The sequence below is a fragment of the Sylvia atricapilla genome, chromosome 1, assembly GCF_009819655.1.
Source record: "Sylvia atricapilla isolate bSylAtr1 chromosome 1, bSylAtr1.pri, whole genome shotgun sequence".
Lineage (NCBI taxonomy): Eukaryota > Metazoa > Chordata > Aves > Passeriformes > Sylviidae > Sylvia > Sylvia atricapilla.
Window position 1 is genome coordinate 83,323,296 of NC_089140.1, and position 14,380 is coordinate 83,337,675.

Below are 14,380 nucleotides of genomic sequence, written 5' to 3' on the forward strand. Positions count from 1 at the left end.
GTAAATTCCAAATTATTTTTCAGTTGGAAACTTGTCTATAGGTTTGAAATTTTAAACCAATGTCAGGCTGGTTTAGATACTTCATTACTACTCTACCAAAAGAAAGATCCTCACCATCCACCCAGAGCTCATGATAATTCCTGAGAAGACAGGAGCAAGTACAAGATAAGAAATGCATTTCTGAAACAGATATCTGAAAACTCACAAGAGATACCTTAAATTTTGCGAGAGCAGGGAGCAAATGAAATGCAATTATTTCTTGAAATTTAAGTTCAACAGAGGCTTGCTGGAGATAGAAATTACCTTTTTTTTTTTAGATGCTTTGGAACCCACTGAACCAGCATTTATTGGGGGTGGGTGAGGAGGTATGAGGAGAAATTAATTTCATGGTTCCAATTTGAAGATTTATACAGTGAGAAAAATTCTTCACCTAATTATCCCTCTTGTCTTTCCATAACTTATTTTTATATCTATACTGAAGAACAATTTAGCTCTTAGAAATATAAACCAAACACTTGTTTCAACAAGCTCTTTTAAATCTTAGCTGTCTGAATTGCCTTTACAAATGAGGAAACATACAAGGGTTTTACTTTGGAGTCGGTACCTTTAAGAAAAGATTCATTTGCTTAGCCTTCCTGAACTGTATTGTCACAGAAAATATCAAGGCTTGGTCCTCAGCTATGATTCTATGAAGACAAGCAGCTTTTGGAAAGTCAGGGAAATATGTGGGAGACAGGGAAAGAGGGAATTTTTTGAATGGAAATACCAACCTGTGGAAACCAGCCTGACAAAAGGCCATGCAATTGATATGAGTCTTCCAAAGCTATACTTAGGAATTCTTCTATTTAGTACCAAAATTGAAAGGAATGTGTGTCTGCAAGGAATTTGGTATGCTAGGCTAGGCCCTTAGCTAATGGATATTTTTGTAAATATTTAAAGCCAAGTCATGGATCTCCTGTCACTAGAGGTTTCCCTGAACTTCATAAAGATGAAAGGTATGCTTGAATTTGACTTTACTGCTACAGAGGAAGTGTATATATATATATAATTTATACAGGTGCCATGTGTTTTCTAGTGATTAAAAAACCCTCCCTTTTTCATCAAGAATAAACCTTGTAATAACAGTATTAACAAACTGTAAATCGTACACATGCTTTTTAAACATATTTTAAACATGAAAAAAAGCAACAGCAGAGGTAGACATGCCAAATAAGTCACTGTACCCCTTAATAATAATCTAAACATCCTATCAATACATGCACATTAATAAGAATGTAATGAATATCTATGTATTTCCACAATAAAACCATGGATGGTCTCTGGCTTAATTTGAGAGGGAACTGTGGTACCATACTGTAGAAATTCCAAATTCCAATTCTTTCCTAAAGATGAGCACAAAATGAATGGCACCTTTGATCCAGCCATGATATGAAATCGTGACCTTACATGAGGCAAACGAGCAGCATTCTTGTTGAACTGAGCTGCCTAAAACTGTGTCCTGTGCTTTCTGATGTGTACAGAAGTCATGAACAGTAGATGGGCAGCCAGCTGCTTTTCCCTTGCTGTCCCACCAGAGGGTACCCAAGAAGGCAATTCCCAGTCACCTTGCGGATGTGCTCCTGCAGCCCCTTGACCCCGTACATCCTGAGGACGAACCAGAGCTTCAGGGAGCGGAACCTCCTGCCCAGGGGGATCTGCCAGTGCTGCAACCCAGAGAGAAGAGCCCGTGTCAGAGATCACCATTGCAGTGACACTGCAGAACCTACGCTCTGCCATGGTTCTAAAGTGAACCACATTGCCAGATCCTACGGGCACTTGATAGAGGTGGATCAAATAATAGAAGAAATATCTATTCTTGGTTTATCAATCTCTGTTTATTAATACCTTATAATACTCAAAATTTTCAAATTAAAATTGGCAAAGGAGGTTGGAGTCAGAATGGAAGGGTCACAAGGCACATCAAATTTCCTTTGTGCATCCTGAATTCTTCTCAAAAGCTTTAGAAAAACAAGTATCTGAGAAACTCATGTACATTGGCTTGTTTAAAGTTGTGGGGCTAGCATCTCCAAAGACAAGCATGTTTTCCATTTCAAAACAACAGTGTTTCCATGGTAAAAGATTAAAATAGAGATGCTTTTTTTTTTTTTTTAAAGTTGTGTTATTCACTATGTTAAAGAAAAAAAAACACCAAACCCACAACTTTAGGAAATTTCTTTCTATTGCCTAAATCTAAAGACATTGCATTTGCAAGACAATTTCTGCCTTTAAACAATTTTTTTTCAAAAAATAACCACCCAAAATTTCTGTTTGAGGAATGTTAAAAAATTTAGCAAGCTGCATCTTTCTTGTAAAGAAACATAAAGATTGGAAGTTTATGATAGTAATGGAAAATGAATTCCTAAAAATACCAGTACATACAAGTAATAGTATTAATTATTGCATCAATGCTGTACTTACACGATAATCTGTTACAAGACCTGGAAATTAAAGAAAAAATGTTCACATTGCATCATCATCACAACAACCAAAGACTTTAATCATTCTAATGTTATTGCAAAAGCTGTACCTTATCTATCCCTTACATCTGCTACAAACTTCAGTATCATCAGTGTCAACAGGACCACTAAATATCTAGCTGGGTACTTAGCAGCATGTTAAATGAAAGTGCTTGTAATAACCTTCGTTCCTTAGCTAGTCAAAATATGCCACTAACAAACAGTTTACAGAAGAAACACTAATTTCCTTTCTGTTATATACTGCAGATACTATGGAGATGACAGATAGATGACAGATCAAATATTCTGTTTATTTTCTTCTTGTAGGGAAAACAAGCAGTAGATAAAACACCTATTAATAATTTTGGTTTAACAAGTTTGCAGAATCCCCAGATTCACTTCATAACTCATTCTCTGCTGTGAAATATCATCGCCTTTACCCTAGTGACTAGTAACACTCTTTAAAATAATCCACTTCTAAATACCTTTTCTGCTCATACATATATTTGTTGCTAATTCTTCAGGATGTCTAATAAGTGATTGAAAAAATTGACTCAGAATTTGACCTGTTCCTGCTCGGAGAATAGTACTCTGCATTTTTTTTCACGGCTTTTCTTTTGATGGAATGAAACCCCTTACACAGATGGGCTAAGCCACAAATCAGTCAAGGGAGGCAAGTAGAGGGCATTATTACATGTCCTTTATATAAGCACACAGTGTCAGGATTCACCTACCTTTTCTTTGAATCAAGGAATTAAACTGATTTCACAGTAAACTTGAACACAGTCAGTTACTTGCTGTAAGACAGTGACAGAAATTAAACTGATGTAATATTTAATGCACTTCTTTAGGAAGCATCTGCTTAGCTTCCTTATTCTGCATTATTTCTCCGCAATAGAGTATAAGCTTTATAGGAGACAATGTACTTGGATTCCTTGGGAAAATGCTAAGTACTCCTGGAATTGTTAGCTGGAAGGTAGAATTGTAGCTTCTGAATTTGACCAGTATATGCCATTTACATGCTTTTCAGCCTTTATGTTTTCTAGGGGAAAAAAAAAAAAACCTCAAAAGCTTTTTCCCGTGTTATGAGCTCTGTTGCCAATGTTCTCTCATTTGCAGCCAAAACACAGGGAAAAACATGGTCGTTCTTTCTCTGTAACAGGAGGCCATTAGGTTCTTTAACCTGTTACTATGCTAGTTTCCAGGTGGTAAAAAAACCTCAAACCCACAAAACAACCAACAATCATTAACCGATTCCCGGACTTCAGGAAATGAATGTGGTTGTCTCTGCTTGGTAACGAGGTAAATTGATAACATTCATATTCTTCTGCATTGTAGCAGCCATTTCTGTTTGATAGCTGCAAGACTGGTAGCAAAGAGAGTAAAGCAACTGGTGACAGATAAATAATCCTACGCTCCTGGAAGGGGCTATGTCTAATGATCCACAACAACGCCTTTCACAAGCTGTGAAGCAGAATGTAATCAATGATTAGTGCTTGATTCCTTGATTACAAGCCTTAGCCTTACATCTGTATTTAACCAGGAGGAATTGCATTGTGGGAGCGTATGTGGTGTTCACAATAGAGTATAAAGCTGCATTCTTCTAACACTGCCATGAGGATTTGACCTATATCCTGGGTTGCCAGGCAAGCTAGTATAATCTTCCTGGTGTGATGATGCAAATCACATAAAATTATAATTAATGAGAAAATAAAGACTCTCCCCTTGGGGACACACATAATTGCCATATGGTTATTAGGAGTAATTGCTCACAGATAGAGATATTTTTCTGCTCATTTAAATTCTTGAGTGAGAGATGAGCAAATTCAGAAATACTACTTCATTTACTTAATAAACCAGGATAGGAATTCTCAGACCAGACAATACTGAGAATTCAAGATCCTCCATTCGGCAAGTCCGAGTGCTGACATCCAATAAATCACACAGAGGTCAATGGGGACTGCAGAACCTTCGTGTAGCAAATTTTACCATGTTTATTGAAGGAGTAACTGTGGGTTGTGAGTTTAACCAGATGCATTTGCATTTGAAGGGTTGTCCAACTCCTTGGAAAATTGATATCAAATGGGAATGGAGCATAGGAAAAAACTAGCATTCCTAGACTGCTAGTAATTGGCTGATCTCCTTGAAATCATTATGTTAGATCACATTACCTGCTACCACCCTTCTGAAGGCAAGATGAAGGCTAAAGAACTCCTTCTCCAACAGGAGTGATAAAGTTCTCAGGTCAACTAGGTGGCCTTACTGAAACTTCCTGTTTTTAAGAAAGGCTTGGTTTCCTTCAGGTGTTATTTAATGCAGGTAAGACCAGAAGTTCTTGTATCAACACTATCAGTTATCCCAAGAATATATTTTCATTTTAGTTAAGGCTGGAACTTTTTTGCCTGAAGACAAATATTTTTAATGTATGTTAAGTAAAAGCTAGTGCCTTAAGTGGATTTGCTGTAACTTGTGTATTCCATTAGAAAAGGCTAAATAAAGTATATATTTTTTTCTTAACAATTCAAGCTTTTAGAGGGTGAACATCAGCTCCAGAATTATTGCATGCTCCTGTTTACTGCACTGTTCTATGTTTGCATGCCTTTGAAATGGAAGAAAGGAATAAAATACAAGATTTATGCCAGTTCAGGATTAAGGCACATGAATCCATTTTTCCTAGGGCTTTTTAGTGAATAGTGGAATTCTTGATGGTATTAATTTAAATGTCAATGAGTTGTCAGTGTCAACAGGATACACTTCTGAACAAAGATCAGCACCAGCAATTCCAGGAAAACGATGAGGTTGAATAAATGGTAAGACCTTCTACAGATGATTCACTCTCTTCAGAAAGTTATGAGGGAACTTCCACCACATGTTGACACTGCACTGCTGTGACCTTCTTCACAATTATTCAGTTAATAACCAGATGTGTAAAAATGGGCTTCAGGAGGACAAGTATCACTCTGCAGTTGCTAGGTATGTGCAGGGACCAGCACTAATCCAGTAAGGAGCTTTGTACAGAGCCTGAGATTTTTTTAAGTTCTTAGTGAGCATTTTGTGAAGAGCTTTCATGAGTATTTTGTACAAGACAGATAGTCCACTCTTAGCACCTTTCTCTACAGCCAGTGTAAGAGCATGATGTCCCAGAAAGCTATCACTCAAAAGCAGAGCACACACAGCAAACACAGTTCACCCCTTCTTTGCAGTTTCAGGGAGTGTTTGCTCCTCACATGGGTTTCTGAAAAATTTGCATCAGAGCTTGCCTGAATAACTAAGAAAAAAAGTCACAGACCTTAGAAGCTCTAAAACCAATTCAGATCCTGAAATCATTTGGGAGAAAGATGTGTTAGGGAAGACAGGCTAAGGGACTTGTTACGTAACACCCAATAATACGTTTATCTGACAGCCAAAAGATAATAAGAATTTTCTCAACACTCCTGCCATCAATCAGTGGTAAGTCTGAAACAGGGGAAATCCCAATATAAAAGTAGTAATGCATAATGCTTTATGAAATTACTTTCCTTGTATTGCTTTTAACTAACTAAAATCTCACTAGACATGTATTTGCACTTTAATGAGCTTAGTTCCCTAGAGTGCTCAGAAAATGGAAACAGCCTCCTAAACAACTTGGGTAGCTTAAGAACTGCTGTTTTCATCTTAAGTCCTTTTTTTCCCATTAAATATCAGAGTGCAACCAAAACAAAATAATCTCATTTAATTATAAAATTACCAGACTCCTGATGGTGATGCTGCAGGTAAAGAGGTTCTAATTTAAAGGCACCTATTAAATCGAATCTTTTTTTCACCCTGTATAGAAAAAGAAAGAGATCAAATTGAGAAATTTAAGAATAAAGACTTAAGGGATTAAATTTTCACAAGAAGTGAAGTCAAATTGAATGTGTTTAAACTGGCATATTTCCTGCACACAGCCTGTGCCATTTTCAGTGCTTTTTCACAGCCATTTCAGTACTGTACTTACAAGTAGTTAAGTGTAAGGCTCAGCAGGAACGGGCAGCATGACTGCACGACTGCATATTTAAAAACAGACAAGAAACAGACATAGAGGATCTTTTTATGGTGATAGACACTCACACCAGAATGTGAGACTAGCTGAAGCAATGTTAATGTTTGCAGTCAACAGAAGTTGTCTTGAAATTACTGCAGTACAAAGCTGCGTGGGAAGAGCTGTTGCTTCCTAAACATTGCACAGAGCCACAGTGAGGCTTTGGGAGTGCTGGCCACTGTCTCTCCCTGCTGCTGTGGAAGCAGCAGCACCAGCCACTGGAAGGGACAAGCCCCCAGTCCTGACTCAGACTCCCCTTTAGTACCACGCTGCCATTAGCTGGATCCACTACACAGTTCCTGACAGACATTCTACAGCACAATGTTACACTGAGAAGCATAACTTAGTATTGCCAGCTAGGGATGAGGTGACTGGACTCAAAAGCCAGGGTAACCCTTTTAGAGAGAATAAACTGTATTTTGCCAGTGATTAATAACAAGATTTTTCTGCTTCATGCGTCATGCTGAGTAAGACTGACTCACCTCCACAAATGTTGGGGTTTATAGAGGCAGAAGAAGAAGAAACCATAAATCAAAAAGGGAAAGACTGCTACATCATTATATTATGCCTACAAATATATTACAAAGTAAGCAGAAGTTATATCAACACAGAGATATCCCAAATGACAAAATCCCAAATTTTTTTACGTGTTTTAATGGTTTAATGTAGAATTTTAAATTTCTAAGCAAAAATACAATTTCTAATATTTTTAGTGTGTATGTATAAATGCACAGGCCAGTGCATATTCCCACTCTGCTTCACATCTAGGCTGTGGTCATAAAACATCTTATTCAAGCAAACAAAAACCTTCCTCTCACTACTAATCAGGGAAGCACCAAGGTCAACAGCTAAGTATTTGCCTTCAGGTATGGGAAGTACATAGCTGAAAATAAGTAAACTTACGCACATGAAAAATAGCAACAGATTTTCAGATAAAATAAAAACAATTAATAACCTAATTATTGCTAGAAATGTCCTGTGGACAAAAGGAAGAAAACAGTAACTTGAAAACAGGCTTAATTAGGAGAAATATTGTTTAGAAAATTCTAGGTTGTTTTACTGTAGTTTATTTGAAGTATTTGATTACTTTGATATATTCTTGTTTCAGTAGCTCATTCTCTATGCAGCTGATACAAGTTACAAGGAATGTCTTTAGATGTTTTGTGAGCACTTAATTTCTTCTCCTGTAAGACTCTGTATTAAACAATGAAACAGGTAACTATTCTGCAGCAACATCTAGCTTAGAAGACACACAAATGGTACAGAAGTTTCCACAGGCAGGACATGCAGGAAGGGTGCTGCTGCATTCTGCAAGTAGGTCCACACCTCAGGCAAGCCCTAAGTGCCCAGGAGGCTCACACCAGAGTGCTCAGCGTTCAAGGTTTCTGCCATAATGGTGGGCCCCTACCCCAGAGCCAAATCCAGTGTGTTGATTGAGGCAGCCCCTGAGAAGTCTGATGGTGCCACTCAGACGGAACTGGTAAGAAAAAGATGCCAGTACAGCTGGTATATGGATACCCAGTGATGCCTTACATTTTAGCTTTCATATTTTTTAGATTCTGTACTGTCTTAGTGTGTGAGTCTGAACTTCATATGAAGTGTTAGCAAGTTCTGTTCACAGGGTAGTCAGACAAAACAATCCTTTTCCAGCCTGAGAACAAAGAACTGCTGTTACAGCCTTTGGCCCAAAAGCATAAACAGTGAATTGAAGAGAGTAAACTGGTAGGATAGGACTTCATAACCTGAAGCTGTAATTGGACAATTAAACCCAATATGTAAATGGACCAAAACTTATAGAAGTGTGAAGACTTGTGAGCAGGTGTCCATCTTGGGTCCACCTTGCGTAGAACCACAGCCAGGCTCTTGTACTGCCCAAGGTGTATCCTTTCAAGGCCTTCCAATAAATGCCTACTTTATTCCTTTAACTCTGTCTACCTTCTGTTCCAGATCAGCCTCTGTAAGCATCACCAGATACCTCTCCTGGAGAAAAGGCTGGTACCTGCACAAGGTGTGCACAGGTGGATGACCTATTGTCAGATGACTGCATTACAAGACACAGATAACAGGCTGTGTGGTAGTAGAGGTAGTAGGGAGACTGAAATGGAGGTAGATATGTAGCTCAATACACCTACAGTGTTTGGATAACACTGAGCTTGAGACACCTTGGACCCTGGTGATCAAAAAGCAGCAGGGGTGTCCAACCTCCCCCCTCCAACATTCAGACCAAAATCAGGTATGATTCTTTAGAGGTTTGCTCACGTCTATGAACAAGGCAAACAAGGAGAGCCTCCATCAGGAGCCACATGGTGGTTACTGTAAAAAGATAAGTTGAGTGACTGTAGTGAGTGATTCTCTGTTAAAGGGGCTTTGAGGCACTCATCCAACAGCCTGAAAGATGATCCTTGACTACCTCTCAAGATAAAAATCACAGGGCTAGATGATCTCCAGAAATCCCTTCCAACCCTAACGAATCTGTGATCCTGTGAATATGTATTTCACATATTATATTGGTAAACTAGAAATTTTTTCTACGCTGGATGTTATGCTACTAGCCCCAGACCTAGCTTAAGTAGGACAGATTCACATATTAAGGACTCATAATACAAAATGCACAATAAAACTGCTGGTGAAATAAGAAATGAAAATCTGTGAGAAGTGACTTACTTGAATTGCAGATCGGCAGATTTTAACTGCCTCACTATTTTGTGCATTTTTAATGATGGATAAAAAGTTGACCTCATATTATGAACCAGCAAGAAAATTTCACTTCAGTTTGTGTTCAAGTGGATTGTTCAAGTTTGTTCAGCTGAAGTCAGGAAGTGAAATACAACTTCATTTCAAGTAGTCTTCAAAACCAGGCTGGATGGGGCTTTGAGCAACTTGGGCTAGTGGAAGGTGTCCCCAAGACAGTGGGGTTGGAAGTAGATGATCTTTATGTTCACTTTCAACCCAAACTGTTTTGTGTTCTACGATCTACAGATAAGTATTTCCTATAAGCGCGTTCTTCCAGTTACTGAAACACCATTCCCAATCAAAGTTAACACTTAAACCCTGACAAGAGTAATAAAAGTAAAAAATACCAAGACTTTGCAAGATTATTGTTTTCACTCTCTCTGAATGAAGACACTTCTTCATTTTTAATAATATTCCATTATTTCATTATTTTATAATATTCCAGAATATCAATTAAATATCAAGTCAGGCAAAAGTGACTGTAGTTTCAAGACAAAGTCTCTAAAGGTCTCTAATATTTTAATATAGAAAATACACCCTTCTTGGACTGGATGCATTAAATTCCTTTTTATAGGAAACTGACTGCTGTTTTCTGTACATCAGGAAGTCTGTGAATCTTTTACAAAAGATTTATAACGAAATTGTCTCCAAATCTGAAACTACATCAGTGCCACATATTGCACTGGGTAGTTACATAATTACATTACAGATCTAATGGGTAAACTATTTTAATCAGCTTGCAGTAAAAAGAAATGCGGATATTTATAGGGGAATGTGCTGAGGAGTCTAGGTTATTTTGAAGTCTGCTCATCAATGGAACTCAGATAATTTTTGTTCTGAAATGGTGTTCAGCGTTTACTGAACTCTTTCCATATTACCACAGTATAATGCTTAATACTTTTCATTGATCCTAAGACAACTATGTATCCTTCATAGTTGCTTTTTCTTACCATCCTTCATCATTTATTATTACTTTTCACCTTGTCAGGGAGTGTTACAGCTGGTAATATAGGTGAATTTTGGATGTGGGTCTTAGAATTAGCTGGACAATGGACTTGACTTCAAGTTAAAGAGTTTAAGTATACATTTATTCCATATTAAGTAAATAACCCCTATGCATAAATGCCTTGCTGAATTGAAGCCTGAGTGGCTAGAGTTGTGAAACTTTTACTTTGAGTAAAGAGACATAGTAAGGTCTCTTCAGAGTCTTTGTACTGGAATCTTCCTACCTGTGAAAAGAAGCATTTTGTGCAACGGCTTATCTGAAAAAAAAAAAAAAAAAAAAAATCCAACAAAAAAAACTACCTAAAAACCCCTCCAGAAAACCCAAAAAAACTCCAACAAGAAACAAAATGCAGAAAAAATACCTTCTTAAGTCTAAAGTCTAAGCTTTACTAGGAATAACCTAAAATTACCTGAGATGGGAACTCACAATGTGATTGTATATAACTTGTTTCACTGGAAAGCCAGGTAAAATGCCTTTAACATAGTTCCACAAAGTTTTCAGGGAAAGCAGAATTAATGAGAAACTAAACTGTTAGGGCCTAGACTGTGGTTCCTAACTGTTCTACAAACATTAAGTAAAATGATAGTGTACTGTCTAATTTGCAAGTGTTTAACAATGTCTTTGAGTGAGATGGGTGGAATTAGTGAAGGAGTTTGTTTCATCATCTTCCTACTTCCTTACACATAGAGACACAGCACGTGATGAGGTGCTGCCACTACTGATGAATTAGGATCAAAATGTAAGCCATCTAGCCTAAGGAAAAGAAAAAGCCACAATGTGTTGGAAGATTGAAATGCCTACATCAGCTGAAATAATAAAATAAAGACCATAATAAAAGTCTACTTTGCCAGGGAACTTAAAAGAGATGAAGGTTAACCAAAAGCAACTGAGTGATCATTGTCTTACATTTATTCCTCTTTTAAGTAAGTTGTCCTATATCTGGATGATGTTTTAGAGGTTTGTTTTTTTTTTTTTTGCCAATTTTGTTCTATTATAACTGAAATTAATGTTTTCATTTATTTTGATAAATAGTCTGCATTTGTTAAATAGCTGTTTTGCTAATAAATATCCTTAATTGTGATGCTGGTTACCATTTAATTTGGGACAAAATAGGATCATCTACTATGGAATGTTTTTAACAAACTCATGCTATTATTACTGCCATGATACTTTCCTTTGTTAGAAATTAGGTCTATGGGTTCCTATTTTGGCATCATTTAAGTATCAAAATATCTCTGCTGTCATCTGGGAAAATTGGAAGTCAGTACAAAATTACATAAACAGAGCTTTTTGAAATCAACTGCTTTTCATCAGCCTAATCTTAAACATTTTTAGAGGCTTTTAAAATAATCAAACCAAAAGAAATGTTATGGAAAAGGGAAAAAAAAAAAAAAAAAAGCCCTGTTTAGCATGCTATTCATTGCACTGATATCCTTAAAATAAATTTTTTAAAAGTTTTAAATAGTCTCAAAATGGAGCAAGTATACAACTGCAGATTTTTGGGGCTTCTCTCTCTTTTTGGAACATAATACATAGCTCAGGCCTATTTTGAAATTTCATGTTTTTGAAACTTGGATTAAATGAAAGCTTGAATTCTGTAAATAATCTGTAAGATTTAAAGCTATGCAGTTCTCCTCAGTTCAATTGAGAAATATAAAGAAAGGTCTACTGCTAGAAAGGAAGACTAATATAACTCATTTTTGTCTCTAGTAATGTTTTCCTTTACTGTAATACTTACCACATTGCAGAACAGTCAAAATTCACTAGGAGCCATTTGTGAGGATTAAAGTTAAATGAATCTGCAAACTGAGAATGGATAAATAAAAACAGAATTGTGAAAGAGAAAAGGATCCATGTACTAATGATATGACTTTGTCAAATTGCCCGTGTAACCATGAATCAATTCCTTAATTAGATCTTTATAATGTTCATATTGGTGTCACCTTATTTAGTAATTGCTGTAGTCAAATCTTCATTTATTTTGGGAATGGAATTCACCTTAGGTGTGCAGTTAGGCTAGTGGTATTAACAACATTCTGAGCATTTGTTTGCAATCATTCTTTCTTGAAACATATGTTATGGAAAAGTATATCTTATTGTGATCCTAAACAAACAAACAAACAAATAAATAAATAAATCTGCATACTCAGAAACATTCACTGGAGTTCATATCATATTTTCCAATAACAATTCCCTAAGCCTTCTATTTCCAAGAACATTAAATTAATACACACAAAATTCATATAGAGCAATAAATTATATATGTAATTCAGAATCTGCACATCATATTCCTTAAAAAAATTACAACTGACTAGAATTTTTTTTTTATTTTTCCTTTTTTTTTTTTTTTGACAGGGTATTTTCTTTCAGTAGAAATTATTGTTTCATCCAAATCAAAAGAAAAAACAACAAAAAGTAAGCATTTGCAATAAATAAATATTTATACACCATGTGCCAGGCCTGGTTTACTTGACATATTTAAGTGGAGCATCAGAAGAAACACAGGTGGGTAAGATGGATACCATTTCGGAAAGGTTCAATCCATGTTTTCAATTTTAACAAAGGGAGAAGTCACCAGCCTTAAAATGCTGGAGATGAGGACCTGGCAGCACCAAGGTCTGACTATTCCACATAGCACTTTTCTGTTCTCATTTGCTTTTCATAACATCCCCTGTCACCTGTAAACAATTATCAATTGCTCTAATAAGAGATGATCTGTCGATCTCTCTATCTCTACATCTATCTAGCTATCACCCTGTACTATGTAAGGTAGGAAATCTATTCATGGTTGTTAAATATTTACCCTTATGAAAAACTCTGGCCCAGACAAGGGATGCTGTTTCATTTCCTTCAGGAGCCAATAACAATATTTTTTAAAATATTCCCCCACAGGAAATTACAACAAGCTTCATTTACTGATAAAAAAGAGACAGAAAGAAATGCTTTATTTGTGAGGGGGTTTTCCCTCCTCTTCTTCATTAGTCACTTCCTATCAGTGCTGTGTTTAAACTTCTGGCTTTACCAAACAGTAATATTTTCTCCACTGACGTGGAAGACAAGGACTTATCTGACTGAGGGGAGCAGCAGGAAATTGAAGTATTCTTATCTAAGCAACTGAATGCCAAGTAGCTCAGCAAGGCAGGGGGAAAGGAACAGCAGTGCTGTTGGGGGAATATTTCATTTAGGTCTCTTGGTTATTAAACACTGTCTGTTTGAGATACAGCTACTGGCTCTATACTATGACTTTGAGCATGTAAGAAGAAAATCAGACATAATGAGCTCATTAATTTGTCAATTTTTTTCCCTCTTTTTTGTGTAATGTAGAATTAGGATGTTAAAAATATGTCTTAAGCAATATTTGGGGAAAAGTTCCTCTTTTCTATATGTTGATTCAGTACTTGTTATTCTGAATGACAAGTATGACTCCTCTTCTTATAGAGGAGTACAATTGCATAGTCCCAATATAAACCATTAAAAATTAAAAAAAATTAAGTAATGTAATAGAATGTACATTTGTAGTGCAAACTGAGGCGCAGCTTGCTCAGAGATTCTGGAAGAGCCATTAATTTGGGTGCCTAATAGACACACAAATTCTACAAAAGAGCAAGATTTCAGCAGGCTGCTAGAGAAAAAACACTCATTCACCTCCACTCCATTTAAAAGATGCCTGAATTCAGGGCAGATGAAAGCACTTCCTGCATAGGCTGCATCAATATGCATCCAGATATTTTCCTTATTACCTACAAAAAATAATTGAAGGAAATAAATTAAACAGCAGATTAAAAAGCCCAATTATTTTGCATGAAACCAAGTTCCTGAGAGGTTTCTCTTTGATGTTATTATTTTCTCAATTTAAAATTAAATTAAGATATTAAATGTTTCCACCACCTGGGTTTTGATTAATATATAAAAATGTATACATAATGTATTATTTTTCCTTCCCACTTCTACTGGAAAAAGTTACAGAACCATAGAATCACAGAATATCCTGTACTGGAAAGGACCCTTAAGGATCTCTAGGTTTATCTTACTAAAATTAAGCAACATAAATTATTTTGTGGCTTTGATTTAAGAACCATTATAAAA

General features: G+C 36.3%; 1 protein-coding gene across 1 annotated transcript in view; it reads right to left on the reverse strand.

Annotated features, from left to right (window-relative positions):
* The window catches only part of DDC (dopa decarboxylase), a 52,070-nt gene that overhangs the window by 9,695 nt on the left and 27,995 nt on the right, over window positions 1–14,380 (reverse strand). Inside the window, exons 8-12 of the mRNA XM_066326863.1 lie at window positions 13,940–14,034; window positions 12,033–12,100; window positions 6,223–6,299; window positions 2,458–2,477; window positions 1,605–1,703 (exon numbers count right to left, since the gene is read on the reverse strand). Coding sequence (XP_066182960.1) covers window positions 1,605–1,703; window positions 2,458–2,477; window positions 6,223–6,299; window positions 12,033–12,100; window positions 13,940–14,034 — 359 coding nt within the window. The remainder of the gene's footprint in view (window positions 1–1,604; window positions 1,704–2,457; window positions 2,478–6,222; window positions 6,300–12,032; window positions 12,101–13,939; window positions 14,035–14,380) is intronic.